Here is a 17298-nt window from a genome sequence, read left to right as displayed (position 1 = left end):
CTCTATATTATAGCCTACATTGCTGCATTGCGCGGTGGTAGGATGAACTTAAGGGATGTCGCGTAATTTACGTGATACTTCATTTGAAAAGCGCCAGTTGGTTATTTTTAAGGTTTTGTGGTGATTTTTAAGGTTTATAGGTGCGCCTATATGAAATCTACGCCTCAAATATCTGCTCAAATAAACTTACTAATAGTATATTACCAACATTTAGGAATTGACTGAAAAACCCCCCTTAGGTTCATACCAAAATTTGCACCAGCATAGTGGATATTGTCTCGTATACACGTGCTGAGTTTCACGCAAATCCCACCATAAGCACCAACATTATAACAGTTCAAACTTATTAATTTCGCGCAATTGATTTCCTGACGTCACAATTAGCCAGAATAGTTGAAATTTGCGTGAAATATTAAAGTCCCTTTTATGAAAGATCCTCTTTCTCACCAGCCCTTTTTGAGGTTTTGCGTAAAAACTTATATGAAATCTAAGGCCTCGAAATATGTCCCACTCCAATATCTGCTCAAATAAACTTACCAATAGTATATTACCAGCTTTTAGAAATCGACATTGCATTGCATACCTGAACGATTTGTGAGGTGATCGAAAGACTATTCAACACCCTCAATAAAGCTTGGCTATCACTGCAGATTGCCTGCCCTTCCACCGCTCGTCAAAACCCACTTTGCCGCCCTTAGAATCGAATATACTTCGACTTGAAAAACCGTTGCATACTGTCTCAAAAAAAAGCCCACATTTCGTTTTTATTAGAGAGGTACAGTCCGGCTCCAGAACACTGTTCTGTTTGTGTATATATATTTTGTATGTCAGTATATCCCACCACGCATTCCTCTGGTACTTTTCAGTTCTCTTTACGCTTCAGGATAACTTCATATCTTCTACCAACAGATGTATGGGAATCCGCAAATCGGAAGGCATTGTAAGAACTGGTTTCATTACTCCCAGTAATTCTTCCAATACTCTGTGACCCCAACATCCGTTGTTTCCCCATAGATCTAATCGAATTAGTCTATGAGCTGCTCTCATTGCAGTGCTTTGAATAAATATATCCAGGGACTGCAAATTGAGTAATGCATTTAGAGCTGCGCCGGATGTCATGCTCATGGCACCGGTAATACCCAGACACACAGTTCTTTGCAGTGCGGCTAGTTTACTTTAACTTTATTTGAGTAGTTATCAGAATGGGATCTATTTTGAGGCCTAAGTTTTGTACAGCTGCACCAATATAATTTTTTTCGAATTTATACGGTTACACTTTTCGGGGCATACATTTTGAACACTCACTGTTTAACACAACATCATAAATAAGATCAGTTTCGAAATTGAGCCCTTTGATTTGACACCCCACATGACCATTTTCTGTGAAAAAATTTTACACCCCCTTTCGCATATATGAGGAACCCCTCCCTCGAAGTTTAACATGAAAGTCCTGGGGGTTTAACGTGAGTACCTGCCGTGTAGGCATAATCCCACGATCCCCTTCGGGCACGGATTAATTTTGGGACCACAATCAGAGCCCCGCCATGCAAGCACGGCGGTCCTGGTTCATACTGAATGCAGGCCCAGCATTCATACCAGTGGATGCGAGACCTATCTAACACCTCTGCCGCAACTACGGGGTACGGTACCCGAGTTGTACAGCGCACTTCACGCTTGAGCTCCGAGGAGCTCTGCCCGCCATGTAGGCATACCCACAATCACCATGAAACTCCCACTAGGGGGCCAACCGCAAATAACCGGGCCGAGAACACATTCTCCAGGAATTCTCCTGGAGCATATGCTCTCAGAGGGCCGTCCCGGTTCCCATGGTACCAGATAACCTCCGGTGAGGCTTCGTGGCCGAAGCCACTTCAGATGAGTCCCTTGCAGACTCGGGTCTGATCGCCCTCCTAGAGTACGTGGGCCTCGAAATTTAACAGGAAATTGGAACATGTTCTCACCAATCATAGTGACAATAGCCACAACTGTTGCCGAGTAAATTTGGTGTTTCGGACAAAGAGACGACCAAGCAGTCATCGGATTGATTTTGGATTTTTTTGGTCCGGCCCAACATTTAGCGGATATGGATCCCTCATATCCCAAACAAAAACCTAGCTTAAGCCAGCTTACGCTCAAAAAATTGGCGGTTTAAACTTGGATATAATTCGAACCCTTGTCGTATTTTTCCGATTATATAAAGGAGCGTTGCCACCTGTTGCCACTTTCGATCACGCTGCTGTCAGGATCACCTCTGCGCGCATTTAATGAGTTTCCTCTGCCCTGAACGAAACCGTCAGTCTTTCTTTCTTTTTGTGTAATTGGGTGCTATGCCCTAAACAAGGGGTCCGTGAACCAAAAAAAAACAGGGAGTCAGTAGCTCCTGGAGTTAGGATCCTTCAGATCCCAAACAAAACCTTAAAATGATTCTAAGGTCACTTTTGTAAAAACGATAAACACAGCCATTTCAGCGTTCCCCCATCAGCAACTCTATAAATGAACTAAGCAGAAGTCAATTTTCCCATGGCATTTCTCATCGAATCGCTTCATTTGTATCTTTAGCTACGGCAACTCATATCTTTAGATATTTTAGTACAGAAGCTTACAATCAAGTTCTCCCATAGACGATGGTGAGCTCATTCGTGGCTTGGTGTCGGTGGTGTTCACATCTCGGAATTAATATCATTCATTGAACCTCCATTATTTTCTTTGGATCATTTGTGTGTGTTTTCCTCAAACCAAGTCTTTGTTCTCTGTTTACTAGATACAAAGGATAAGCAACAGATATGCACTTACCGTGAATTTCGAATGAACTGACTGCAAAATGCTTTGGGAACTTTTTGATCTCGTGTGGGGGAGGGACGACATTTTAGGGGCCTCATAAACTAACCCAAGATGTACATTTACTCAATATCTTTGGAAACAGATACAATTAGTTTGAATTTTTTTCGAATTAGATAAATTAGGGGACGAGTTCTTATGATATCTATAAAGCCCAAGAGGGCAAGATTTCATGGTAGATGCGACAAAATGGACGCCAGCAGAAACTAGTTTGGATGCGAACACAAAAGAATCTGGCTGGCGAGTTCCTTTCTCCTAAAGCAAACCAGAATTATTCAATGTAATTATTTATGTTCAGAAATCTTATCTCAATGCGGAGGTGTGATATTTTCGGATGAATTCATGGTAGCATTTAGAGAGCTGGTGCGCCAATCTGGACTACAAGAAAGCTTTATGAAGTCATCATGGCTGACCAGAATTATTTTTATTTAGCGAGCAATATCCGCGTGCATAGTTTGGTATTTGTGAAGAACGCGGTAGTAGGGTAAAATGGGGTATTTCTGGAAGGGACCAGGACGTGATGCGGATTGTTGCAACATTAAAAAAAAATATAGCATTGCTCGGAATATGTGGGGTGGCTCCATGTTCGATATTTTCACAAAATGGCCCGAGAACTCCACGACATTTAATCAAGGCTGGCTTTTTATACACGGGCAAACCGTAATTAGATGAAACGAAATCAAAGGCCGCTCACCCCTTCAATATATTAAATATTCACCTTCCTTAGCCCTATCGCGGTTATTCCGGGAATATATTGAAAAACGTCTAATTATCCACGTACATACCTTCTTTGCTATTAACTGGTTCCGTGCGTGATGGATAAATCGATCCGGAAAATTTGCAAACTTTTCAGAATCTAACACGACAATTGACACGTAGAATGTTCGACTGGCTCAGTCACGTTTGAAAACAGAACGACATACATACATTCGTTTGACGTTGCAGGTAGTTAGCATTGTTAAATTTTGCAGAAGGGATAAATCGATCCCTGGCCGAGTCCTGGGGGGTGTTTTCATTGGAAACGTTAGTGGCTTGGGGCGGATTTATTGAATAATTTAAGTTTGTTAGAAACAAATTGAAAGAGAGGCGACCTCATGCGCTGTGACAAACGGAATTTGAAAGTATTTTCAATGAAACTTTGACAAAATTCTTGGTGCAATCAGAACTGGAAGCCAAACTTCCTGTTGGTCTTCCGCTGCATTTTAAATATTATTATAGAGGAAACGCCATTTGCAGGTCCCCCCAAATGGGAGGTGATGATTTGCCATGTGTAAATTCAGTTCGAATCACAGAGCCTGCAATGGGGCGGATGCATCGCTTCTCTTGTGATATGGGAGATAACTTAATTGTCTAAACGTCATTCTGGCTTAATTTGGTTTGCTCTGTGTTGCTATTATAGCACGAAGCAGACAAAGCTTTTTTATGGCGGAAAAGAAAGCAGCAATAAACTACTTTTATCCGAAAAATCAATAAAATATGTCTTGCCTTGTTACTGGTTACAGATATTGCAATTAAAATTAATTCTAACTTTTACTCGTTAATAAATCCCCCACCGCGGCGTCTAAGCGCGTAGATGAGGAATGTACGGAAACTTTGCAATCTTGCAGATTACTCACTGAGGAAGTTATCACCGTACATGGTACTTAGGTATAAAATGCAAATCCATCGAATGGGAAGAAGATATTTCAGGTCCGGTACGAATAAACGGCGGGATTCGTCTGATTTTGTGACTGGGTCGGGCTCCAATAGTGGACACCACGACGCTGAAATCGCTAATCGTGGGGCGTCACGATGGCTAGAGACATGGCTCTGCCTGCTCCAGATGTTTAGCCATCTCAACAGGTTCGAGTAGTGAACTGAGGATATAAATCTCTTTATAATCTGCATGGATGGCGTCAGGACGTAAGCAAGTTAGTCCGAACACAACGAACAAAACTGTTAGTACCCTAACTGGAAAGACCGAGGAACTCGCAAGAGCCCTTCCGAAAAAGCGCATTGATATCTGCGCTCTGCAAGAAACCCGTTGGTCTGGTGCCAAAAGCTGCGACATTGAACGCGAACGCGGTAAAAATGACTACAAACTTCTCTATTTTGGTAACACACACACTCAATATGGTGTTGGCATTGCCATCTCAGGTGGTTTCCGTGATGCCATTAAAGAAGTCGAATGATTTGATGATCGGCTGATGAAGTTCACCATTATATCAGCTGATCGCACTATTCACTTCTTCACCGCGTATGCACCACAGACAGGTCGACCTGATGCCGAGAAAAATGCCTCCTAGCAACTTCTCGATGAAGACTTGTCACGTGCCTGCTGACGATTACATAATCATTGCCGGCGACCTTAATGGTCATGTGGGTGAAAAGGCAGACGGTTACAGGTGCCTTGGGGAAAGGGGTTCGGAGCCCGCAATGAGGGTAGCGAGCGTATAATCGATTTCGCGGACACCCATGACCTTGTACTTATGAATACATGGTTCATCAAACGATTGTCTCATCATCCTACATTTTATAGTGGGAACAGTAAAATGCAAATCGACTATATTCTCATCAGACGCTGACATTTTACCACTGTCACTGATTGCAAAGCCGTTCCCTATCAGACCATAGCACCTCAACATCGGCCATTGATTGCCGTCCTGCGAATTAAGTCACCGATAAAATAGCGTGAGGAACACAATTGGCAAATTTATAAGAATGCCAACTGGGAAGCAAGGAAAGCAGTCGCTGTTACCCAAGCGGACCATTACAAAAATCTTTACGATAAACTGGACACTCGGGATTGCCAGAGAGATCTGTATCGACTTCTTAAGAGTCGTAACGAACGTACACAGGATATCGAACACTTCTGTTGCGTTAATGACAAGAACGGTACTTTGCTTACCAACCGTCAAGCCGCAACGGATAGATGGCGAGAATACTTCGAGCAGATTTCAACTGAAGAATTTGCTCATCCTCCACTTCCACAATCCTTGCCGACATTTGGACCAGTTCCACCTGTCAGCGAAACTGGTGCTCAGAGGTGGCGGGGAGGACGACGGGGCGGCAACCTTGTCGGCTGAACAAAACCAAGTGGCCGAAGGCAACCTCCATAGTGGTGACACTGGGAGACGCTGTATCGCATTGACTTGCCGGCCGTGATGCAGTAGGCGAATGCTCCATAAGGCTAACTAGGGTGATCAGACCCGAGTCCGCACGGCGACTCATTTGAAGTGGCAGTAGTCATGAAAACTTACCAGGGGTATACTGGTACCATGGGAATCGGGATAGTCCCTGGACTCACATACTTCAGCAGAATTCCTGTCGTATGTGCGTTTAGCTCGGTTGTTTGCGGTTGGCCCCCTAGTAGAAGCTTTATGGGGAACAGCGAACAGAGACCTTCGGGTCTCAGCGTGGTGTTGCGTTTAAACACGGGTGCCGTACTCCTGAGTTCGGTAGAGATTTTAGTAGGTCTTGCATCCATCAGTATGAATTCTGAGCCATACGACAGGTACACACATAAAACCCCCTTAGACTCACTGTCAGTGCATATGAAGTGGAGGAGTTAATAAAACGAATGAAATCGGGGAAAACCACAGGACCTGACGACATCGCATCTAAGCTGTGGAAAACGAAGAGCTGGGACCCAACACTGCGGCTCAGTGAATTCTTTAATCGGGTTATTCAGGGAGGAAGAACACCATCTGACTGGCAAGAAAGTACTACTGTTCCAATATGGAAAAAGAAAGGTGTCCATCAGAATGTTCAAATTACCGGCCGATCCGGATACTTTCCCATACCATGAAGATTTTTGAACGCATTCTTGACAACTGTATTCGCGAAATCGCTGAAATAACCGTAAATCAAGCCGCATTTATCAAAAACTGCGCAACTACAGACGAAATACACACGGCGCAGTTACTCATGGAAAAACACCGTGAGAAGCATCGCCCTCTTTACATTGCATTTCTGGATCTAGAGAAAGCGTTTGACCGTGTGCCACACGAACTCATCTAGTATGCTTTACGGCAACACTTATTGTCAGAAGAACTCGTGCGCTTGGTTCAATTGCTCTACCACGATTCGAAAAGTAAAGTTCGAAGTATGGCGGGTGTATCAAAACTGCCTCGTGTCTCTATTGCTGTTCATCCAGGAAGCGCTCTCTCACCACTCCTCTTTGTTCTTGTTATGGACACCGTCACACGGGATATCCAAATTCCAGCGTCCTACACACTGCTTTATGCAGATGATGTTTTCCTAGCATCTGATAGCAAAAATTATCTCGGGCAATTTGTCCAAAAATGGAATGAGCGCCTCATGCAACACGGTCTCAGATTGAATCTAAACAAGACTGAATTTTTGACGACCGATCCATGAAACAGGCACAATCACTGTAAGTGATCTGCCCAGAACTGAGCAATTTAAATACCTCGGCTCAACGCTATCAACCAATAGAGAACTGCGTTATGAAATTGCTTCACGCATCAATGCAACCTGGGTGAAGTGACGTTCCACAACTGGTATTCTTTGTGATCGACGTATTAACGAACGTCTCAAATCTAAGGTCTACCGCAAAGATAATGAACGGCATCTTGTGATATGGAGATGAAGATGTTGGACAAGTGGCGCGACACGATTTGATCACTGTCGAAAAGAGGACATCCGTGATCGTTATGGGGTTGCACTGATCATGGAAAAATTGCGAGAGAGGCGTCTTTGATGGTATGGTCATGTAATGCGTGCTAATGAAAATTCACTTGCCAAGATTGGTCTGATCATCGAAGTCGATGGTAAACTACCAAAAGGCCAGTCGAAACAACGGTGGCTTGATACGCTGGAGCCTCGAGATTGCATACAGATCAGGAATTCGATAGAGCTAAATGGCGAAACCGATTACGATGAGCCGACCTCGTTTGTGAACGGGACAAAAGCTGAAGAAAAAGAAGACGACTCATGACGATCCAACTCTGAGCAAAGGGGCAACCCTGAGCTCTTCGATGGAGAACATGAGTCTAGACTCAGATTCGCCGTTTATTCAAGTGGGAATTAACCCTATTTCGACCCAGTCCTTAACGGACGAGCCGAAGCAGTCCCCTTCTGTCAGCATTCCTGTCCCGGGCTCCAATCGGTGCTACCTGCTGAGGCTAAAGTCTTACCTAAGGTTAAGCATCTGTCTCAACGCATCGAACAGCCTTCGGGCAAAACACAACCCTCGGTTTGTGCCAATGTGGATGGGAAAGGATCGTCTGGGACATCTGCGGTTAAGGGCAAACCAAAGCAGCAGCGATATCCTAACGATCCCAACTCCTCGGCTAAAATTGCTGCAAAGAAGACTCGGTGGGCAATGGGCATATTAGAGCGATGGGTTGAGTACTTTTATGAACTACTGAACAACCAGAACATCAGTGAGTCGGAGGTCCCACCAACTGAAGACGACGGACAAATACTGCCACTACCAAGTATAGAAGAAACAGTCCGTGCAATTCATCGGCTTAAAAATCATAAGTCCCCAGGAGCCGATGGAATTACAGCCGAATTGGTTAAATATGGAGGCGACCAACTACTCCAAATGGTTCATCAATTTGTGCTGAAGGTGTGGAACAAGGGATGTCTGGAGTTCCTTATTAAGGCCTAGACCGGATATCGGTTGTTGTTTGTTCGAAATGATGATTCCTAGGCTTTGCCGAAATTACAACGTAGAACAGCTTGGCCCTTTTAGCTTCTCTACTTTAAGTAGTTTTAAACGTAGGATAAAATTTTTGGTTTCTGCTCCTCTTGAGGACATTCATTAATTGGAGTTTACTCAGTTTGTTGTCCGTTAAATCAAATAAATAAATATATGAACTAACCCTGCCCATTCGTTGGCTGAATGAGAACCCAGGAATGAAATTGCTGTACTCCTTGATTTTTTCCAAATTAATGACACTTGAAAATTATTTTCACAATTCTCTTGAAGCATCGAAATTTGGACAGGTAATGCACATTTGCTGGGTTATTAAATAGTTCATTCGTATCTTTACATCTTCAGGCCAATAATATCTGTTCTGTCTAATTTACATATCCTAAACTGCCACAGGTAGATTTTTTTATATCAGCTCATCTCCAGGTCAAATATTTTCGAAGGTGGAGTCATCAAAATAATTTGTTTTTCTTTCCACAGCATCCCAGTAAAATGTTTAAAGTGGCGTCCGCTCGCTAAAAGCTGCGCAACTTATTTTTTTCTTAATAGCCGATACCTTGCTATAAATTAAAGCTTTTTAAAACCTACTTTTCCTAATTAAATGCATCCCAAGAAATATTAACATAATTCAAACCCGGTTTAGAAAAAAAAAATTCAGAGAAAATTACACTTACCCCCTCAAATGACAACCACGAATTATATTTAGATATTCAAATTCGTCGCCGTCTGCATACAACCATGAGCTCGATTTCAATTATTCCGAGCGGAAGTTGCATGTACTCCGCAACTCCATGACATGCAACAAACCAACCTAAATGCACAAAAATTCAAACTGCTCAGAAAACAGCTGAGAATGCCGCGAGAGACAACAAACAACCCCTCACGAACAAGTTTTCCAACACTCCCCCCGGCCACTCACAAAATGTCACTCAGAATAGTCAAGTTGGCAAAGCTAACACAATACCGGAGAGCCCCAAATGGCTCCCGAAATATTCCCGACACCAGCACGAGTTGACTCCAAATGTTTTTTTAAGTAGGACCCACTAGATAAGGTTACTTTGCCGGAAAATCAAAGTTCTCAGCCGGTTCCCGTTGAGCACAAATTAAACTAAACATATTCCTCCGTTCCTCTCTTTGTACTAAAAACATCCAAGAGAGTACTTAGTACTTCATCTATCTACTGCCAATAGATGGCGACGAGGTTGATATATGACATCGGCTTTAGCCGGGGAATGGCAATGCCGTTGAGGTTAAACTGAATGAAAAATAATGGCTTGCACCTAGGCTAGTGGTATGCAAGTAGCTTCCTCGCATTTCACGTTTATCTCAGCCCAGATTCAGGAAACGCAAGAATTTTCACGCTACGATGTCGCGAACGCACGATATCTGGGAAAATCCAGCGACGGAGGGTCTGGTGAAAATCGAAGAAAATTGAAAATTTCCACGACCCCCGGGTCATAAAACTGCCTGGAAATGCAAAACCGTCGGATTTCGGTGAGCCGTGTCTCGTTCGAACGGGGAGGCGGCCCAGATTCAGGAAATGCAAGAATTTTCACACTACGACGTCGGGAACGGAAGATATCACGGAAGGCCTGGTGAAAATCGAAGAAAATTGAAAATTTCCACGACCCCCGGGTCGTAAAAATGGCTGAAAATGCAAAATCGTCGGATTTCGGCGAGCCGTGTCTCGTTCGAACGGAGAGGCGGCCCAGATTCAGGAAATGCAGAGATAGTGGCCCTAAGATGTGGGGAACATGAGAAAATCCAGTCTGGGGGCCCTACGGAGAGTGGAGGAACATTGTGTATCCTTTGAAAGTGGAGTAACTTCGACATTAACGTCATATTGGTGTGATTTTTGGGGTCCTGTCTGAGTTTTCGTAGAATAGATAAAACAATTTGTTCAGTTGAAATGAAGGTAATTTTATTACCATTTTCTGAGCAAAGCATAGTTCACAACAGTAAACACGGATAACTAAATCCTTGTGAATTTCCCTTCAATCAAGGACACTTATTCTAGGTACAAAATTCTTACTGCTAATTAAAAGCGTTTTAATTGATAAATTGTAGCCTTACAGTATCTCATGATACTTTTCATATTAACTGAAATTTACAATTACATAGTTTATGATGCACAAACTACGTTGTTTACTGTTACATTTACGAGTTCACGAAATCCTTAAAATTCATACAGTTGAAGGTTCTCTTCACTTTCAAGCATGGAAACTTAGTGATAACTTTGCGTCTATCCTCAGATGCTTATGTCTTACTGGGAGCTGGGAACTTACAACGTAAACTTTCTTGGGCGAGTAAGTACTTTGCGGAATGTGATTGAAAGGACTCCTTTGGGGTAACGTTCATTCAGTCTATGCTTTATAGATATATTTAGGGGCCGAAAATGCCGGCTATTTCTCCTGTCTCCGCTATAAAGCCGCTCATTTACTTTTTTTGCACTCCTAAAGAATTCAACTCGGCCTGGGAGAACGGGCACCAGTGAATATACTTCTCATCGACCACTTTGCTCATGTCCACTATCCTTTTTTCTAGGTCAATCTTATAACGAATGTCACCCTGCAGAACACACAAAAAAATAGAATATCAAATTAATTTTCTGGAAATTTAAAAAACAACACTACGTACCGCTATCAGAACTTCAGACTTTCCCATTCGCAGGTAGCAGAATGGGAATTTCGAAGGATGACTATCGACCATATGACGCTGGAGAGTGTTTCGATCCTTTGATGCAAACGTGCAGTAAACGCAATGAAATTGGAATATGCCATGGCGAACTGCTAGATGGTTGGCGGCACTCGATATAGACACTTTGTTTTCGGATGACTTGCAGTAAAAGCAATTATACACAGTCTTGTTCCCAACTGCGTGCACGGAAAGATGCGATAGAAACTCCGAAATGGACAAAAACTCCTTCGGGCAATCTGGAAATGGAATGGGAAAGAGGAGTTAGAAAGCAAAGCATTTTAATATTTACTGCATCAAAGGAAAATACTACTAAATTTATATAGGTATAAGCCGTAGGCTCGGCGGTTTGGGAAGGGGGGCTCTCGATAAGCGGTGCCTCAGCAGTGGGAACCTTAGCTACTGTGGCATCTAGTGTTACAGTCACACGGGAGGGGCTGAAGTTGGCTTTCTCAATAGACCTGTTCAGAAAAAGCAGATCCCCGCCCATATGGCCACAAACTCCCGCGATCGGATGTGCTACCCCCAGTGGAAATTGTGTAGCGAAAGTATACGAAGAGGAAGAAACTTTTGCGCCATAAATCACTCGACTGAAGAAGGATGCAGCAACCTATCGGTAGCTACCGAGCCCGAGGCAAAAAACTCGCTCTGGTGGAAGTTGCCGAGCGCGTGAGCATCTAAACAACAGGAAAATCAGAATTGGTTGGGTAGTATGTAGGATGCGAACCAGGGCCGCCCCAACCAAATGGTACAGATGTTTGGATTATGGGTACAAATGCGATCAGTCAGGCCATAAATCGAACACCTGTAATAAAAATGAAAGCTGCGTCCTATGCAAGGACCGTTACGGGTCTAATGAGACCGTTGTGCAGAATGCGGGCTCAGAACAGAACTAGAAAGAGCTAGGACGCTATCAACATAATTCGGATCCTACAAATCAATATGTAGCGAAGTGCATTCGCTCACGAGTTGCTAGCGCAGTTCGCTGCGGAGACCAAAGCTGATTTATTACTCATCAGTAAGCAGTACCAGACAAGGACCCCTCACATATCAGATACCGCTGCCATCTGGATTCGGGACAGCACCCTATTTCGACTTTCGACGCAGGCTTGATGCTTTGGAGGACTCTATCTTAGGCATAGATGGGCGGATCCTGGTCGGGTGTGACTTCAATGCCAAGGCGCTTGAATGGGGCATGCCCCACTCAGACTCCAAAGTGAAAAGAATTCTCGAAATGGCGGCGAGAACAGGACTGGTAGTTCTAAACACCGGATCCACCTCAACGTTCCGGCACCCAGGCTGCGAGGGAAACATTCTAGACGTAACCTTCGCGTCGGAGTCGCTGGTGGATGGGTGGCGAGTTCTGGAAGACTTCTCGGCAAGGGGACAGGTGGTGCCGCGCTGAAGGTTACCCCTGGGGGTGGGAGTGTCACAGGCTCCGCCGCTTAACACAACCTGTAAGCGATCGGGAGGAGGCATGTACTATAAGGACGGAGTGCAAATCAGCATCGCAATAAACAGGAGCAAAGCTCGCTACTGGCAGGACCTGGTCGACGAGGTGAATTGGGACTCGGTTATAAACTGGTAACCCGAAAAATCGAACCTCTCCGGAAAGGGGAGGGAGGGGAGAGTAGCAAAGGGATCCATCTGGAACGCTACCTATGATAGTCTACTTAAACTCGATATGCCAGAAGAGTCGCGTCTGGTCGGTTATGCAGATAATGTCGCGGCGCTTGGTGCTGGACGCACTGTCGAACAGGGACAAAGCAGACTCGGCATATTGATGGCGGATGGATGACGACTTATAGTTTCGACCTTGCCCTGGAAAAAAAACGAAGCAGTTATCATGACTAAAAAGAGAATTCCGACAGTGCATCCCACATCGTTCGGCCAGTCGATAATTGAGTCAAAACCGGCGGTAAAGTATCTCGGGCTAATTCTCCACTCAAAGATTAACTTTTTTGAGCAAATCAAAGCAGCAGCGTACAAGGCTGCAGCTGGAGTTTTGGCGTTAAGTGGGCTAATGGCAAATATTGGGAGTCCTACGTTTAGCAGGCGACGTCTCCGGATGAGTTTAACGCAGTCCGTTCTGCTCTACGATGCAGAGATGGGCTGACGTTCTTGGCAAGGAGCGTCTCGCGCAAGTACAGAGACGGGAAGATTTGTGGGTGGCGTCTATGTACCGCACGGGTTCTGAATAGGCCGTGATGGTGATCTCGGGAGTGATTTCTGTTGCCCTTGTTGCTAAGGAGCGTCAAGCCATATACAAGCGAAAAAGGAGAAGAACCAAGGGAGGTGGTTACTCGTGAAGAACGGCAACGCACTCTAGACGAGTGATAGCCCTCTTGGCGAAATGAAGATTCGTGGGTGAATCGGAAGTATGGTGAAACTGACTATTTCCTTACCCAGTTTTTAAGTGGGCATGGAGGTTTTCAGGCTTACCTGCATAAGATTGGAAAGGCGCGATCTCCGGATTGTGTGTTTTGCAATGGAGTTGTGGACGACGCCCATCACACTTGTTTTCCTTGTGGAAGGTGGGATAGGATTCGTCAGCAGTTCTATTTACACACAGGGATCTCTCTCCAGACAACATTGTCGAGGAGATGCTGAGGAATGTTAACAGGTGGAGCCATGTTACCCATTGTGTCCGGGTCCTTCTCATTGTAAAGAAGATAGAGCTCGACCGGTGGAGGAGCCGGCTGGCATTGGATTCCTTGAACTAACAGTTCCCTTCTTCCTCTTTTCTCCCGTTGATGAAAGGAATTCCCAGATTTGAAGGCTCCGCAAGGCGGAAGAGTTCGGGGACTAGCCCGAAGTAATGTGACAAACGGTTCCAGGCTAGCTCTCTGACGAAGGGGAGGTGTTCAGTTGGCAGTCCGAAGACGTACCGTAGCGGGTGTCCAACACGCTGTGCGTAAATGCATTCATTTACCCGGACGTGGATAGCAGCGGAAGACGATTGGAAACAGAAACAGTGGCACTCTCTGCTGAGAACGCTGCTTGCGTCAAACGAACCGCAGATAGCCCACTGCAAAGCGAACTGAGGAAAAATCGGAAAGAGGACGACGTGCCTGAATGAGACTTTATCGAAGTAGTTTCCAGGGCCCAAAAAAAAGAAGGCGAAGGTAAAAAGGAAACAACTGACTACGCCGCCAGAGACACATGTGTCCAAAGACAAGGAGGCTGCAAACCAAAAACCAGGAGCAGAAAAGACGAGGAGTAGACCGTCGGCTCTGCTCATTAAGCTGACGGAAGGCAAAATATTTGCGAAAGTCCTTAGTGAATTCCGCTACAGAATGAAACCCCAAAATAACGGAGCAGAGGTGTCTTCCATATGAAAAACGAGGAATGGTGGAGTCCTCGTCGAACCGGGCACGAAGGCAAGAGTACGTTCTGCGAAGCGGTCAAGGGGTTATTGGAGGAGAAGGCTTTTGCTTCCAGCCTAGAGCCCACGTGCTCTCTAGAAATCCGGGATCTTAACAAGTGCCTACGCAGTTCGCTGCGGAAGTAAATGCTGATTTAGTGCTAGTTAGCGGACAATGCTGAAACAAGGACCCCCTCATGACATCTCAACTATCGGGCACCGCTGCCATCTGGGTTCGGGACGACGTTCGACTTCGTGTTCTTGCGAAGACCGAGGGAACGGGTTTGTTTGGATCCGGTGTTGAGGGATAACGTTTTTTAGCGTTTACCTGACGCTGAACGAGATGATGCTGGATTTTGGCTCTGGAGGACATCGTTTCGAGCACTCTTGGTAGGCGGTTTCGAGCAATCTTGGTAGGCGGTGATTTTAATGCCAGACCCCATAGGGAAACGGATTCAGGAAATGGTGGCGAGAACCGGGCTCGTAGTTTCAAACGCCGGATCCACACCAATGTTTCGGGCTGGGCTGTGAAGGAAGCATTCCTGACATCACTTTTGCGTCGGAATTTCTGGCATCATCGGTCGATGGGTGACGAATCCTAGAAGACTTCTCGACAAGTGATCACCAGTACATCGCATTCGAAGTGGTAGACGCTACTTGCCGGCGAGCACCAACGCGACGCTCCCCCTGCCTGTGGAATGTCGTGAGAGTGAATATCGGGAAGTTCGTCGAAGCTCTTAGAGCAGGTAGACCCGCGCTGGAGTGCGCTCCGGGGGGCGGTAGCGTCGCAGCTGACACCGTCGTAAATTCAGTGATAAACCTCGAACCGACGGCGTGTGAGGATTCCATGCCCCGGAGGGGCCCCACTCGCAAGTGCTAGGCTGGCTGAGAGACACGAACAGACGAGGGTCTATCAAGGTTGGGGAAGAACGAAGCAGATCAGGAGTGCGAGATGCTTCTGGCTCTCTCTTTGCGCTGGATTGATTGCAGCCTACGGGGCTCTTAGAGAAGTTGGCATGGTGAACTAGTTGCCCACAGTGTGTACATTTGAGGGGCGCCGCCTACTCCTTCTCAGCGTTGTCTTCTACATTCGAACGGGGGCAGTCCCTGGAGGCAAACTTGACGCATCTGGGGTCGTATCCGCGGTTTGAGGATACGTGGCCAAATTGTTGGCAATTGCAACATTGTGTCACGTCCCCTTTTCGGAGTTTCTCCAAGCTAATCCACTGATAAAGTACGGTATTTTGTTTAGTGACTAAGTTGGCATCTGTCTCAGAGTTGAGAGTCACACGGAAGAAGCTCAGATTGGTGTCATTGGCTCGTGAGCACGAGGTAGAAAGTCTAGTTACGCGAACAGGCGTAATCTACGTTAACTCCTTAATTTCCGAAGCCACATCTTCGGGAGTAAATTACTGGGGGCAGGGGGGAGATACCTCTGAAGATGAGGGTTGGCTTCCTCTCCTCTTTCAGTGTGAAGGAATGGCCTTTCAGTTTGGTGATCTTGATTAGGTGGAGTAGCTTCTTATGGATATTGGGACGAATGAGCCGGACTTTGAGCCTGTCGGCCGGTAGGTTGGTAATTACAAATTTGGCATTTTTGTTTATGTTCTTGATGACGAGGCCTAGTGTCCTGGCAGTCAATCCATACAAGAAAAGCTAACTCTATTCTTATCTTTAACTAACGGTGGGTTGCGGGAGGTTCCGGGAGGTACGTGCTTCGCTTCGAGGCGATGCTCGTTGTCAGAGAGAAGATAAAAGCGGTTTTTGTTCGCTGGGGCCTCGTTGCCCGAGATGCCCTAATCCGTTTGTTTTCCGTTGAAGACAGACTTACCTGAAGCAAGTTTGAATTCGCCTTGGATGTAATTGACACAGAAATTTGCTTCACTGATCCGAGCGTCGGGCTGGTCCCCAGGAGGGAAGCTCTGGCCGTCGTCGATGATTATGGCAGGGCAGTCGCCACTAATCATTTCTTCGGCCGTAACGGTCTTGTCGGCCGAATGGAGGAGTTGTGTGGTGATGTTGGAATTCCCCAGTCCATGGGCGGTGAAAGTGTAAGCGTGAAAGGTTCCGCGTCTTTTACACGCTGTGGTTTCGTGTCCCACGAGTAAGGATGAGTTTCGCACTCGCGGCGCGAGGCTTGTACCGACTTCACTTTGTTATCGAGAAGTCACGTGTATTCAAACTTTAACTGGAACTGTTTTCCCGTTAAACCGGCTAAACAACTGAATAACGATGTTCGTAAACTTAGGAACAGCGCAAAAGCCCGATCCGGATACAGGCGAGAGCAATCAGCAGAGCGAACCATTCACTTAGGCGGACACAAGCGAACTCCCACTACAGTACTTCACATAAGTATTCATAAAAGAGGAGATTAAAAGGGAGGAATGGAAGAGGTTGTTGGACGGAATTGGAAAGCGAGGATGATTAGATCAATTGAGCATGGGAAGGTTAAAGCCTCCGCAGAGGTAGAAAGAAAAGAGCTCCAAGGTTGACTGTATATCATTGTTAAATTAGGCCTCAACAGGACACAGCAGGCAGCCACTTGGTGCTGCTGGAAAATTTATAAGAGCGATGTCTATGGTAAGAGATAACGGGGTAGGCCCTACCTTCGGTAGAGCGATGGCATATGTCAGGAGGCAAAAATTTGTTGGGGGTAAGGAACTGGACTAACTAGAACGGCCAAGACGTCTAAGAGTCTCGATTGTGGTAGGCCCAGACTGGATATCCATTGTTGCGCTGA

The 17298-nt window shown here is 45.5% G+C and overlaps 1 protein-coding gene across 1 annotated transcript in view; it reads right to left on the bottom strand.

Moving 5' to 3' along the window:
- Positions 1–9837: 9837 nt before the first annotated feature.
- The window catches only part of LOC119655632, a 32168-nt gene continuing 24707 nt past the window's right edge, over positions 9838–17298 (bottom strand). Inside the window, exons 4-5 of the mRNA XM_038061602.1 lie at positions 11138–11433; positions 9838–11068 (exon numbers count right to left, since the gene is read on the bottom strand). Of these exons, the coding sequence (XP_037917530.1) occupies positions 10937–11068; positions 11138–11433 (428 nt within the window). The 3' untranslated portion in view covers positions 9838–10936. The remainder of the gene's footprint in view (positions 11069–11137; positions 11434–17298) is intronic.

The sequence above is a fragment of the Hermetia illucens genome, chromosome 4 (genome assembly GCF_905115235.1).
Source record: "Hermetia illucens chromosome 4, iHerIll2.2.curated.20191125, whole genome shotgun sequence".
NCBI classification, from domain to species: Eukaryota; Metazoa; Arthropoda; class Insecta; order Diptera; family Stratiomyidae; genus Hermetia; species Hermetia illucens.
The sequence above is the reverse complement of the archived record's forward strand: the minus strand, read 5'-3'. Positions and strand labels throughout refer to the sequence as shown.